This window comes from Suillus discolor (assembly GCF_016758755.1).
Source record: "Suillus discolor strain FC423 chromosome Unknown F5147scaffold_54, whole genome shotgun sequence".
Taxonomy (NCBI): domain Eukaryota; kingdom Fungi; phylum Basidiomycota; class Agaricomycetes; order Boletales; family Suillaceae; genus Suillus; species Suillus discolor.
The window spans coordinates 94995-108190 of record NW_024541301.1 but is presented as its reverse complement, the minus strand read 5'-3'; the positions used below and the strand labels follow the sequence as shown (position 1 = coordinate 108190).

The window sequence follows — 13196 nt, the reverse complement described above, 5'->3', positions numbered from 1 at the left end:
CCACCAGTGTGACAGCCGCGCCTCAGCGTGCGTACTCACAAGTCACGACAGCTGTCCTTCACAAACGATCATCATGTCATCAACAACAACGTCCGCCAATGTTTCTCATCCAATGCCACCTGCGAGTGCAGATCTTGCAACAACATGGGCTTTTCTTGAGGAGGGAGTGGACCATATCATGACCAAGCTCCAGACTGGCGTCTCATATTCCAAGTACATGAGCCTCTACACTGTGGCCTACAATTATTGCACGTCCTCGCGCATGCATAATACCACTACGGATACTGTTGGTCAGGGAAGCCGAAGTGAGTGTCATTGGAAGCAATGTCTTTCCTGTAGTGATAAGACCACAGTCTGACTCCTCAACAGCAGGGGCTAACCTGATGGGCTCGGATCTGTACAACAATCTCATTCGGTATTTCATCACCCATCTCAAGCTTCTCAAGGATGTAGGTTGACTCCCTTTCCCTGATATCACGCGCGATCAAACATAATTCTTATCCGGCCTATAGCAATCCGATTCCCTTCAAGATGAAGCTCTCCTACGATATTACGCCAGTGAATGGGACAGATACACGACAGGTGCCAACTACATCAATCGACTATTCACGTACCTCAATCGCCACTGGGTGAAGCGAGAAAGGGATGAAGGTCGGAAGGGTGTATATCCTGTATACACCGTGCGCCACCCCTTTTCTTCACGCTGTCACACTGATCCTCATACACACATTACCTCTCATAGCTCGCACTCGTGCAATGGAAATCGAATTTCTTCCTCCATGTCCAGAGCAAGCACACAAAACTTGCTGGTGCCATCCTCCGATTGATCGAGCGTCAAAGAAATGGCGAGACGATCGATCAAGGTCTTGTGAAAAAAGTGGTTGACTCATTCGTTTCGCTTGGTCTTGACGAGTCAGACATCAACAAGGCATCGCTTGATGTCTATAGGGAGCACCTGGAGACACCGTTCCTTGACGCAACGGAGAAGTATTACGAGCAGGAATCTGAGGCATTTCTTGCAGAGAGCAGTGTATCTGACTATCTGAAAAAAGCCGAAGAGCGCCTGAAGGAGGAAGAGGACCGTGTCGACCGATACCTAAACACTGACACACGGAAACAGCTCGTCAGCAAGTGCGAGCATGTGCTGATCCGTCAGCACTCTGACCTTATGTGGGAGAGCTTCCAAAGCCTGCTCGATTTTGACAAAGACGAAGACCTGCAGAGGATGTATGCATTATTATCGCGCATACCCGAAGGCCTGGAGCCTTTGAGAAAGAAATTTGAGGAACATGTGAAGAAGGCCGGTCTGGCTGCTGTTGCGAAACTCTTGGGCGAAGGATCAGAGGGTGCAGATTCGTTGGATCCCAAGGCATACGTTGATGCACTGCTTGAGGTTCATCGCAAGAACTCGGACACCGTCACGAGAAGCTTCAGGGGAGAAGCTGGCTTTGTTGCGTCGCTCGATAAGGCATGCAGAGAGTTTGTCAATCGCAATTCTGCAACGGGTTCGTCGACGACAAAGTCGCCAGAATTACTTGCGAAGCACGCGGATATGTTGCTTCGCAAAAACAACAAGATGGCTGAGGAGGAGGACCTTGAAGGTGCTCTGAACCGCGTGGTAAGTACCTCGCTCGATGGTTTTCACTAATGTCTCATTCTGTATGCAGATGGTACTTTTCAAGTACATCGAGGACAAGGACGTCTTCCAGACGTTCTATGCTACCAAATTATCCAAGCGCCTGATTCACGGCGTATCTGCATCTGACGAGAGCGAGGCGAGCATGATCTCCAAGTTGAAGGAAGCTTGTGGTTTCGAGTACACCAACAAGTTACAGAGAATGTTCACCGGTATGTTCCATACCCACACACCACCTTGCGGCCGCTTATTTTTTTCTGTAGACATGAGTCTCAGTAAAGACCTAACTGATCAGTTCAAGGAGCGAATGGCGAATCACGAGGACATGGACATCAACTTCTCCATCATGGTTCTTGGCACGAACTTCTGGCCGCTCAGCGCACCGAACAACGATTTCATCATTCCTCCTGAAATTCTTGCCTACGTACGATCGCTTCTCCAAGTACTATCAGACGAAGCACTCCGGCCGCAAACTAACATGGTTGTGGAATTACTCGAAGAACGAGCTGAGGACGAACTACCTCAATCAGAAGTACATTTTGATGACCAGTTCTTATCAAATGTCCGTTCTCCTGCAGTATAACAAACATGACACGTTATCACTGGAGGAGTTGATTACTGCTACGGCTATCAGCAAGGACATCTTGTCTCAAGTGCTGACGCTTTTGGTGAAGGCCAAAGTCCTTATCAACGAGGAGACCGATCAATATGATTTGAACCCCAGTATGGCTTACCTTGTTCCGCATTACGTTTGGGGCTAATACACTCTGGTTAGACTTCAAGTCTAAGAAGATCCGTGTCAATTTGAATCAGCCAATCAAGGCTGAGGTGAAGGCGGAGTCCTCGGAGGTACTCAAAACTGTTGATGAGGACCGTAAATATGTGATCCAGGCCACTATTGTTCGAATTATGAAGGCACGCAAGACGATGAAGAACCAGCCTTTGATTCAGGAGGTGATTTCTCAGATTTCACAACGATTCGCCCCCAAGATTCCCGATATCAAGAAGGTAGGATTCCTTGTTTCTTCGCTTAAACGTCCACTTATCTGTGGTCCCAGGCAATTGACACACTATTGGAGAAGGAATATATTGAGCGCGTCGATGGTACGAGAGACACATTTGCATACGTGGCATGATTCTAGCCTTTATCAAGCCAACTCCTTGTATCATACATTCCTTCTTGTAATATCATGCATTGCCCTCAGAAGATCAAATAGATGTTCTCTTCCTTTTGCTTTCTCTTTATATGCTCTCGGGAGCGAAACTCTGAAAGGGTATAGTCTACAATCTGTGATTGATCTAGCTATGAGAACATCAGTACTGGTGGCAGTTGAGTGGAGCTGTGAGGAGTAAGGCGTGTGTGATTACAGGGCAGTGGTTCTCCGTTTCGATACACAGGACGGTGGAGCAGTACCATAGTCCCGAGTGATCTCCTCCTTGGTTCGGCCCAACGTTAGCCTTGACCGGTCTGACCCCTACCTGGGGCCCTCACCGACCTATTCGGGTTCCTTGTTCTTGTGCCGCTGAGCAGAAATCGATTATTCCCACGTATCGCAGTCATGACTTTGCGGGACGCGCTCCTAGCAGGCCTCAACAGCCTACCAGGAACTCGTGAGTTCCATCTTCATGTCTTAGTCTCATCACCCAGAAAGCACGGCAACCTTTTCCCGTTTGCGAATCCAAGACCAAGATCGTACTTGCAAGATATTTTGATTCTGCTTTCCGAGCAAACCACACCAGACTCTTCTTCCGTGTTCGTCTCTGCAATCGAAGCATGCGTGTATAACATCCCTACGACGTCCTGTGCGATATTGTATGTCTCAAAAGTCGACTCTACTGGACAAGCAACTGCACCATCTCCCACCCCAGCTCTTGTTCGTGCACTTCTTCTGTTCTACGCAGACCCTGCCACGCGTCCCATCTCCGCTAACCATCTATGGATCCACATCTTTGCAAGAGCACAGAATCAATATCTATTCCCAAACTCTTCAGAATACCCGAACAAGCGCCCCCTAAGCGACATCAAGCTCTGTGCTTGGTGGAAACGCCAATTCAGCACTGTCGTAGGCGAGTTAGCGTCTCGCGTGGGAGACACATGCCGCACCAAACTGTATTATATTCTACCCGGTCTCAGCGAGTTTGAAGCTCATCACTCGTTGGAGCGGATATACCCATCGACTGGTTCAACGTGCAGTTGGACATACGGTCACCCTTATTCGCAGGACGAAATTCCCCTACCATGTCCTTGTTCTTCGGGAGGCGATTCGCCTCGTCATCTTGGGCAATGTATACCATCATTTGATGATGACCCTAAATCTCGATTTATCGATGAGATTGCGTACACGACGGATGCGGATGGGGTGAGGTCCCCAGAGCGAAAACGCGCAAGAGCGGATACGTTAAAGACGCACGAAGAAGACACATCGTCAGCCGACGCTTCAGAAAAGAAGGAAGGTCGGAGTAAAAAAGAGGACCAGACGCTTAAAGAAGTCAAGAAGGTGTCTGTGGAAGAATTCTGGGAGCGGATGTCGTTCCGACAGGAATGTATTGCAGGGGCGGTCACCGGGTTTTTTGTGATTGCTGTCTCTGGTACCGCCAGACCGGCCTCGACACTCACTACGAGTGAAGTGTCACCACTTGCACCCCAAGCAGGGCAGGTTTCGTCACAGATGAACAAACGTGTGTTGACGTCACTATTGACTGCTCACGAATTTCCATCTGTGGAAAAGGCGGTGTGGTCGACTAAAGTGATTGAAGATACCATACGAGGGTTGTGCGATGGACTCAAGTCGAATCCTCTTCCGCTTGTCATACCAGACAGATCAGGGCGACAAACGCCTGAGCCTGAGCCTATTCGGACCACTCTAGCACCTCCACAGACGCCTCCACCTCGTCTTGTGAATGGAAAGAGACCGATCGTCGACATATCTCCCAATCCATTTCCGGAACCAGTTGCTTCTCTAGAAACATACCACTCGTACATATATGGTACGATTGCGGTCAAAAATCGCCCACCGCCGACGAAGGAACACGGAGAAGCGACAAGCGCTGGTAACGGCAGACCTGCAATAATCACGGTGCTGACGGCGAGGAAGAAGCGGACGAAATCATAAAGAGATGCGCGGTGAATAACGTCTATCAGATTTGAAATTTGCTTCTGGGAGGCTACCGTGTTTACGTCGCTGGTTTGGTTTGGCTAGCTTGTAGGAGGTCGTAGTTGAGCGTCGCGGGTACCCATTTATGGATTGAAATGAGATGTCAACGCCTCGCGTTATACTGATGGAGTGATCGGATCTTGGACCGTGTACCTTCATGGGGGAGGATGGTTACGGGGCATTGAAGCTAAGTAGCAATGGGTCTGATGGTGAATTTGAATTTTGATCTAGGTTTGGGTTCCGTCGAAGATTCTCGACGAGTTCAGGTGCTACGGCGAATGATAAGGAGTTAAAAAGTGAGATTGGTTTTCGGGTCAAATGAATTCGCTTACGGTGTTCTGTAAGTACCGCTGGTTTTAGAAGGCTGGAGGTTATTGTGTCGAAGCAAAGGGTACCCACGAGTGTTACGGTATAATATAAGAATTCAGTCCTACTTATAACCCGTACTAGGCTAGTAACCAACCTAGTAGTAGTAGTACACGTGCAATGGGGCAGCTAGCAGGGTACTTACTACTATCAGCTACGCCCTGGCTATCGGTTGCGAAGGAACGCCCCGAGTGGTTTTTGCACAGTTCACGGCACTTTGAATTCGAATGACTGTGTGATTATAGGTCTCCATAAGCCTCGAGGCCTTAACATCGGATGGCCGAGACATCGGATAAAGATTTACTATCAAGTTGACCGAAAGCCGAGTTGCAGTGTTGTGCATAGTGTTGCACAGGTGATAGATGATGATTACTACTATGATCATCTTTAGCTGTGCTACCATTCGACTTAATTAAAAAGCCTCTATCATGATCTCGCCATTGGAACGGTCTCAATTACGCGAATAAGTCGAATCTTCTTGTGGAAACTAACACCAACCTGCAATTCATTTTTGGTTCATCTCTTCAATTCCAATTGAATTCATCATTCGGTTCCGTTTCAACCACAACGACAACAACGACGACCACAACGACACCGACAACGATTACCACGACCATGTCCGTCAATCACGCTCCACAGTCTCTACCCTCCTTTGCCCAGGCATTTAGCACCTCTTCTCTTAGTTCAATCCCAAATTCTAATAACGCGTTACCACCAATTCAACCAAGAACTCATCATACAATTTCTCCATCAAGGCAACCTAGCGTAGAACAATTAAGAAACTCCAGGAAACGTTCAAGAGAAGACGTAGCAATCCGTCGTGATAGTACAGATGACTCTGGGTATGTCCTTTTCCAATTTTCAATCCCATTCTCAATCAAAATCTTAGCCGTCAGTCTCCCAGAGTCCTTAGAATCAAGGAGGAAGATGACCCTGATGATAGTATCATCGATTCTCCTTCCCCTCCTCAAATCACTTCTCCTACTGTCATTCCACCGTCACCGAAGAAACGACGGGTGACTGTGAGTGGTACCACACTCCCTCCCTCAACCACCCCTACCTCCTCTGAAATTTCACATTCAACCCCAATAACTCCCGTGGTCATATCAATACCAACAGTAGAAGACGTTCACTTGAGGTCTACCATAAAACAACAGCAGCTCATCGAACAGCGCAGACCAAGTTTCGCTGCTCCCCCCGCTCCGTGTCCCATGCTCTCAGCTGCTATTAATAATGGTACTTCTTCTTCTTCTTCCCCCCCGGACGGTTCCTTGGCAGCATCAAAGCTAAGTCTCCCAAGGTTGGGTAGGCGTAGTCCCAATACAGCCACCCGTTCAGGTGGAAATGCTCTTGTATCTGGCAGTCGTGCGACTGTTCAATCACAGCCACTCACCCCTCCTCCTATGATTGTCCCAAGTCAGCAATCGCTCTCTCTCACCGCAAACCAAAATCAACCCGAGGTACCTCTGAAAAGCCCTCCTTCAAACTCCCTACCACCTCCCCCTATTAGTTTCGCACGTCGTCGTGCAGCCCAGTCCGGTGGTCGCAAAAGAAAACCCGCTGATATTGTCATCAGCCCTCGTGGGATTAACTCTTCTGACCCGCTCGCACCTGTCATACAAAGCGCCCCTCCAGTCCCAGAATTCGGTCGGTTCCCCATGGCTTTACCACGACTTCCAACCGCTCTAAGCGGAAACCAGACCACGCGAAGGGTAGCCACCAACGTTCCTCCAACACCTACCCGATTTGGCTTGCAGCACACGATAGGTCCCTCAGTGAGCGCACCCAAGACGGCGACTACAAGATCTCCCCCTGCTATACCGATCGCCAGCTCATTAGTCCCGCCCACACCTCGCGCCCTTCAACATCCCGGTTACTCAGGAGATAAATCTGCATTTCTGGCGCCTTTCGAAGTTTTTTACGACGCGCTCAACGATTCGAAGCAGATGAAAAACTGGCTGTCTGAGCAGCTTCAAAAATCAAACGCGCTCCTCCAGTCTCTGCAGAAGGTAGATGCGGTGGTCGAGGAGTTGGTGGAGAAACGGACGCGGTCGATGCAGGAGGAGATGCAGGGTATGCGTCAGCGCTTGGATTTGTTGGAGGAGGCACTTCGTGCAGTGCGTGCGGATTCGGTGCGGAATCAAAGTACCAGCGGCGGCGGTGTTGGGTATCCGCAGTCAAAGTTCCAACAAAATGGAACAACGAGTTCGGGTTCGGAACCATCCTCGTCGTACAGATTCCCAACCACTAGCACTGAGCAACGCAGACGAGTGTCGCCACTTAGCTGGGGCACCGATAAAGACCGGGACCGCGCCGCGTCTCGTTCTCCTGATACAGACCGTGACCGCAGGATGTCGTCCTCCGTCGCACGATTAGACGCCCCGCGTCTCGACCAGGGCCAGTCGCAATCGCAACCCCAATCCCAAACACCTTATTCGCCATTTGCTCCTTCATCCGGTCGCGGTGGGCCTGTCGCGCCTGCGGCTAATCCAAAAGGCACACCGCCGCTACGATCTCAGGCTGTACCTGGGCCTGAGCGTCCAAATACGCTTCGCCAACCACAAACAGATGGGGCGCGGCCACCGGGTAGGATGTATTACTCGGGCTCGGGGGTGTTCAATGGTGGCGGTGGGAGCGGGAGCGGGGAGACGGCGAGGGGCGAGAGCCATAAAAATGTGGAGGAGCGCTGATTTTTATTCGCGTTCTGTTGATTCCATGCCATGTCAGTGGGGCTTTTCTCGATGTTACGATGCCAATCACTGTTTTGCTCGACGTGCCATGCGTCCCAGCGCTTTCCTCGATGCTATCAAGACACATTCTTTGCTCTCTGCTCTGCCCTATCCGCTCGGACGTTCTGCATGACCGCATTTCAATTGTGCGATGATCTTGGACCATGTTATGTCACTGTTTATCTCATCTCCTGGTTTATCGCATGCACGCGTTCTCATCTAGTTACAGTACAGCCGCTTTCGAGTTCTGTTCTCTTTTCGCATATTTTGTCTAGCCCTTTTCATACTCCGTTTGTTGATGGGCTGATGCGAGTGAGTCATCATGATGGATATCGTATTTCTAGTATTATATCGTATACATGCTCCTCTCCCTCTCCCTCTTCTTATCTTTCTCTTTTTCCATTCTCTTTTTCGTCCTCACTTTTCATCAGGTATCCCGTTATATATGTGTACTTATAGCTATAGTTCTTTTTTTTCGCGGTAGAAATTCAGGTTTACACGTTTAAAAAAAATTTCTGGTTCCCACTGGTTCTTCTCCCGTTCCAAGATTGAAGTTTTTGTTCCGAACAATGTCGAGCGGTGCTCGGCTCTATTGACGTTGTTCTCATTCTTCTGGGCAAACTCTCTTAGATCACTCGGATCGGCAAGATACGCCTGAAGAAGCTTAAGACCGGGTCCAATTCTTGATAGAGAAGTCAAGAAGTCCGCGAATTATGTAGAGGGCAAATTGTTTCCAGTTGCTGACTGATGCGGTTGAACCATAAATTTCGGCAGACATATGTCAGCAACAACACCCGTCGGTCATACGGATCAGGTCATCCGTACTCGATCGAACATGGCGTCAGCCACAGTCCAGACCCCTAGAAAGCAATGCAAGTCGCCTTTAACCGTCTCAGCTCCGTAGCAAGATCACTATCACCCACTCCTCGTAATATGTCTACTGTACACACGTCCAAGCCCAAGCCTTTTGTTCTATACACCGCTGGAACTCCAAACGGACGCAAAGTCAGTGTTTTTCTCGAAGAGCTTAGAGCAGTGTATGGAGAAAAGGTCGATTACGAGTGAGTGGCCCCTCTCCTCCTGGGACGATATCCCGAATTTTGACTCTGACAGCGTCCAGAAAATAAACATCTCACGCAACGACCAAAAAGAGCCCTGGTTCATCAAGTTGAACCCAAACGGGCGAATCCCAGTGCTCGTCGACCGCGCGCGGGAAGATTTCGTGGTGTTTGAGACAGCTGCTATTTTGCTGTATCTCGAACAGCATTATGATCCGGAGAGGAAGCTTGGATTTGACCCTGTGTCGCAGCCGAATGAGTACAGTGAGATGCTTCAGTGGATGTTGTGGGCGGTGAGTATTCCTCTGGCGTCTGTGGGATTTAGTACTGATGACAGGGTCGTTGTAGCATGGAGGCGTTGGTCCCATGCAAGGCCAAGGTCTGTGAATTCGAACTTGGTATTGAAGTTTCGACTTGACGCAGCGCAGCAAATCATTTCAATAGGTTTGCACCCGAGGACATTCCCTATGCAAAGAAGCGTGAGTCGTTTCTGTTGATCAATGTTTTATGTGCGCTTGATGATGACGACACCAGGCTATATCCTGGAAACGAAACGCCTCTATGGCGTGATGGAGATCCGCCTCACAGACCGTGATTATCTCGCTGGGCCCGGCCGGGGCGTATATAGCGCTGCAGATATCAACGTTTTCCCATGGTTGGTCCCATCTTTGTTCGGTTTCCCTTGCGAAGACATCTTTTCTGATGTTCTCACTCTGATTCTATTGTATTCAGGATTAATGTTCATCAATTTGCGGGTATCGAATCTCTCGATGAGTGGCCGAGTCTCAAGGTGGGCGCTCGAACGTGTTTTCTTTCGTGTGCATTGTTTCTAAAGTTTGATCGGTTTAGATGTGGCTTGGTCATATCAATGCGCGTAAAGCTGTTCAAGATGGCCTTGCTATTCCGTAATGGACTCGTAGCACTGAGTTGGAATCTAGCATAAGCGTTTAGTAAATGATTTCTTCTCGCATTTGTATTTTTGCAGTTATTGCAAGATGGTACTTATTGGTTTTGACGTGTCAGCGGGTGAAGACGAGCATCCAGATTCGGCTTTCTCCTCGTTTTATTTGAAGCGCCCAGTACTGTCTCGGCAGTATGGTAACAAGAGCGAGTGAAGAAACGTACAAGAGGTCGCGCTGTGAAAAGCTTGAGTGCTTGGACAACTTCAGTTAACGGCGACGTAATACCACCACACCTGCATGTCAGGGAGGTCATCGGACCGTCTTTCTTGGATCTCACACTACGGGATGTACGCCACGCTAAACAGTGTAAGCATAGGCGGTTTTTGGAAGTCAATTGACTGATCGAACTCCACAGCGTAATCAACTTGACAGAAAGCAAAATACCCGCGGGACAGATGTCATTTCTCTTCATTTGCACAATCGGACTAGTAAACATCCCTGAAACGATTGCATCCAATCCTCGTGACGACTCTTGTAAAAATAGTCAGCATAAACATTCCAGAATGGAAATCACCCGTCGCTTAGCTTGCGAATTTCAATATCTTCGCTAGCCCTGGGTAGTCTCAAGTGCAACGTATGGAATCGCTTTTCAATCGTTTGCATATTTTCTGTTTCTATCACTCATGCTTTTGCCAGACACGAGTTCTGGAGGTGCTTTCCATGCTTATCGAGAGCCAACTTGAAGCTGTATCGCTTGCTCTGTTAGCCCCTCTAACAGCGTTACATTCGTAAGTCGGATGACTCGCACCGGTTTTCTCCACCCTCAGGTATGTTACTTGACAAATTGACTCTACGTTTACATACGTATATCTGATAGCTGACTAGTATATCGACGATGGGCAGGCTATAAATACAGACGAGGTTCCTATAATCAAATCAAGGGAGTTCGCTGGATATCTTCCCTACTAACCCTTCATCAACCCACCAGAATGGATACCTCCAATTCTCATGAAATTATGATAAATGAGACAACGCCTCTGGTACCTGCTAAGGGCTCGAAAAAACCTAGAACGCCCCTTCCAAAGCTTCAGATAGGCATACTCATAACGCTGCAACTTGCGGAACCCATCGCTTCGACATCTATATTCCCGTATATCAATCAGGTATGGTTTCGCAATCACGATGCTTCTCTTCGATGCACACCTTTGATACTGTTTTGCTCTCTTAGCTGATCAGAGAACTTGGAATCACTGGGGGCGATGATGCGGCTGTAGGATATTATGCTGGAATCATTGTAAGTGCCAGGATTACGTCTTGCGAATTGCTTGCGAGAATGGTTCACTCATCGGATGTGATTGGCAGGACTCTCTGTTTTTCGTTGGACAGGCACTGACGGTGTTGAAGTGGGCTCGGTTGTCTGACCGCATTGGGCGCAAGCCGGTATTAGTCATCGGACTATTAGGAACATGCATTTCAATGCTATGTTTCGGCCTTTCGACAAACTTCTGGAGCCTTGTTGTTAGGTATGTCTTCACCCGAAGGAAATATGCATCTCTAACATGGGTTTTCCAGCCGTTGCATGTGCGGTTTTCTGAATGGCAACGTTGTAGTAATGAAGACTATGATGGGAGAATTGACGGACTCCACAAATATGGCCCAGGGATTTGCCCTGATCCCGATTGTCTGGTGCATCGGAGGCTTTGTTGGGTGAGTAAGGTCGTTGACGACGGAGATGGTAAATAATGACATTGACATGTCAGTCCTTTAATGGGAGGAACACTCGCGCGACCGCAGGACCATTGGCCGGCATTGTTCTCCGGTTCGTTCTGGAGAAATTACCCATACTTTTTGCCTTGTGGGGTGGCAGCCTGTCTGCTCGTCCTGGCCCTTGTCATGATGTCAATCTTCTTGGAAGAAGTAAGTTCTGGATCCCTACCATATCGCACACATCACTCACAATCAGTAGACATTATCGACAAAGCGTCGGCCGAAGTTCACTTCAACTAGGGTCAGCGTTTCGAATAGCCCCGACAGAGAATTACTTGCTAAAACTTCGATGGCAAACATGCCCTTGCGATCTCTCCTTACGCGTTCCGTTGTCGTTCCGATTGCAAACTACGCCATGCTCTCCTTCCTTGACGTTTCTTTTAGGGTTCTTTTGCCGCTGTTCTTGTCGACACCTACTTACCTTGGCGGTCTTGGATTTGATCCTGCTACTATTGGCTGGTGGATGGCGTTGATTGGGATCACGGATGGTGTATTTCAGGCATTCTTCTTTGCCAGAATCACCGATTGGATTGGTCCAAAGCGTCTGTTCTCTGCTTCAGTGTGGTGCTACCCACCACTCGTGGCTATGTTTCCGATAATGTCGTGGATTTTACGTGCAAGGGGTGAAGTCGATTATACAATCACGTTTGCCTTGCTTTTCCTCATATGTATAGAAGTCACATGGGATATGGGATATGGTGCGTGTTGCAATGAAACCGTCTCATCATTACAAGCAGCTCACTTCGTTGCAGGAGTTGTTTTCATGTTTATCACAGCCTCTGCTCCCACAAACAATGTCCTTGGCGCTATCAATGGCCTCAGCCAAACCTCTGCGGCAGTAGCTCGTGCCATTGGTCCCGCCTTGGCGACTTCGCTCTTTGCTGTATCGAAGGAACACAACCTTCTAGGAGGAAATGCAGTTTTTGTCGTCTTGATCATGTTGTCCGCTGGATTGAGATGGCTGGCATCTCGGTTGCCGGATGAAATACAAGATAGGGATGAGTGACAGGTGATTCACGAAAGGAGTCGATGTCGGATTGCAGTGTTGTAGGATTCGTGTTCATCGCTCTGCAGGTATTTGTTGATGAGTTGTTAGATATCAAGGTAGGCAGATGTCCGAGCATGTTACAATTTGATCTTTGGATCTTGTTTCAAGCATTTGATTGAGTGATATTATTGAAGTTCACTAAGGCGAGCTGTTCAGCGTGAGACTGGTGCATTGCGCAAGCTTCACGTCACGGTGTTTGACGTGACGTGACTGTCGAACAACTTGAAGTCATGCGTTGATGTCGATCGACTCGGAGGACATGAGGGAGTATAGACATTTTTTGACCAGTTCTTGTGACTTTCTCAAAAGATGCAGACTCACCAGCAATCCTTGCCAGACAAATACTCTCATTCGACTATTTTTGTGGGCTTCGCTCGCATACATAGTCAAGATCTGCTGCAGTCGTCGAATGTTGACCATGTGTTCCCTGACCAGTAGTAAGGAACCAGAGTCAATCAGGGACAAGGTGTTATGCATCTGCCTGGCGGACGGCGCATAATACGACCCCCTCCGGAATGTGGGATGTAAAGATCGG

The 13196-nt window shown here is 48.6% G+C and overlaps 5 protein-coding genes across 5 annotated transcripts; all 5 read left to right on the top strand.

Moving 5' to 3' along the window:
* Positions 1 to 49: 49 nt before the first annotated feature.
* F5147DRAFT_710282 (Cullin-domain-containing protein) lies at positions 50 to 2871 on the top strand. Its single transcript, XM_041438264.1, is given in 9 exon segments — positions 50 to 305; positions 370 to 449; positions 513 to 680; positions 743 to 1618; positions 1668 to 1848; positions 1900 to 2060; positions 2080 to 2359; positions 2412 to 2644; positions 2695 to 2871. 9 exon segments carry the CDS (start codon positions 74 to 76, stop codon positions 2770 to 2772), a joined length of 2289 nt encoding a protein of 762 aa, XP_041289519.1. The 5' UTR covers positions 50 to 73; the 3' UTR covers positions 2773 to 2871.
* Positions 2872 to 2972: 101 nt separating this feature from the next.
* F5147DRAFT_324573 (histone acetylation protein-domain-containing protein) lies at positions 2973 to 5004 on the top strand. Its single transcript, XM_041429226.1, has one exon. It carries the CDS (start codon positions 3196 to 3198, stop codon positions 4747 to 4749), a length of 1554 nt encoding a protein of 517 aa, XP_041289518.1. The 5' UTR covers positions 2973 to 3195; the 3' UTR covers positions 4750 to 5004.
* A 768-nt stretch (positions 5005 to 5772) lies between these two features.
* On the top strand, positions 5773 to 7847 carry F5147DRAFT_582151 (uncharacterized protein; the record flags this gene model as incomplete). Its single annotated transcript, XM_041431637.1, has 3 exons — positions 5773 to 5999; positions 6047 to 6509; positions 6579 to 7847. 3 exons carry the CDS (start codon positions 5773 to 5775, stop codon positions 7845 to 7847), a joined length of 1959 nt encoding a protein of 652 aa, XP_041289517.1.
* Positions 7848 to 8819: 972 nt separating this feature from the next.
* On the top strand, positions 8820 to 9853 carry F5147DRAFT_582169 (glutathione S-transferase; the record flags this gene model as incomplete). The annotated part of the gene is made up of 7 exons (XM_041431638.1): positions 8820 to 8947; positions 9000 to 9237; positions 9293 to 9323; positions 9373 to 9423; positions 9479 to 9599; positions 9677 to 9734; positions 9794 to 9853. 7 exons carry the CDS (start codon positions 8820 to 8822, stop codon positions 9851 to 9853), a joined length of 687 nt encoding a protein of 228 aa, XP_041289516.1.
* Positions 9854 to 10466: 613 nt separating this feature from the next.
* F5147DRAFT_616958 (major facilitator superfamily domain-containing protein) lies at positions 10467 to 12771 on the top strand. The gene is made up of 8 exons (XM_041432554.1): positions 10467 to 10673; positions 10724 to 11009; positions 11075 to 11140; positions 11209 to 11369; positions 11419 to 11553; positions 11607 to 11763; positions 11813 to 12311; positions 12366 to 12771. Exons 2-8 carry the CDS (start codon positions 10836 to 10838, stop codon positions 12617 to 12619), a joined length of 1446 nt encoding a protein of 481 aa, XP_041289515.1. The 5' UTR covers positions 10467 to 10673; positions 10724 to 10835; the 3' UTR covers positions 12620 to 12771.
* Positions 12772 to 13196: the final 425 nt, after the last annotated feature.

Excerpts from the sequence above, each read along its gene's own strand:
- F5147DRAFT_710282 (XM_041438264.1), top strand. The coding sequence starts at position 74 with ATGTCATCAACAACAACGTCCGCCAATGTTTCTCATCCAATGCCACCT. Across the intron at positions 450-512 it reads ATCTCAAGCTTCTCAAGGAT|CAATCCGATTCCCTTCAAGA; the intron begins GTAGGTTGACTC and ends TCCGGCCTATAG. Across the intron at positions 1,619-1,667 it reads AAGGTGCTCTGAACCGCGTG|ATGGTACTTTTCAAGTACAT; the intron begins GTAAGTACCTCG and ends TTCTGTATGCAG.
- F5147DRAFT_324573 (XM_041429226.1), top strand. The coding sequence starts at position 3,196 with ATGACTTTGCGGGACGCGCTCCTAGCAGGCCTCAACAGCCTACCAGGA.
- F5147DRAFT_616958 (XM_041432554.1), top strand. The coding sequence starts at position 10,836 with ATGGATACCTCCAATTCTCATGAAATTATGATAAATGAGACAACGCCT. Across the intron at positions 11,370-11,418 it reads TTCTGGAGCCTTGTTGTTAG|CCGTTGCATGTGCGGTTTTC; the intron begins GTATGTCTTCAC and ends TGGGTTTTCCAG. Across the intron at positions 11,554-11,606 it reads TGCATCGGAGGCTTTGTTGG|TCCTTTAATGGGAGGAACAC; the intron begins GTGAGTAAGGTC and ends TTGACATGTCAG.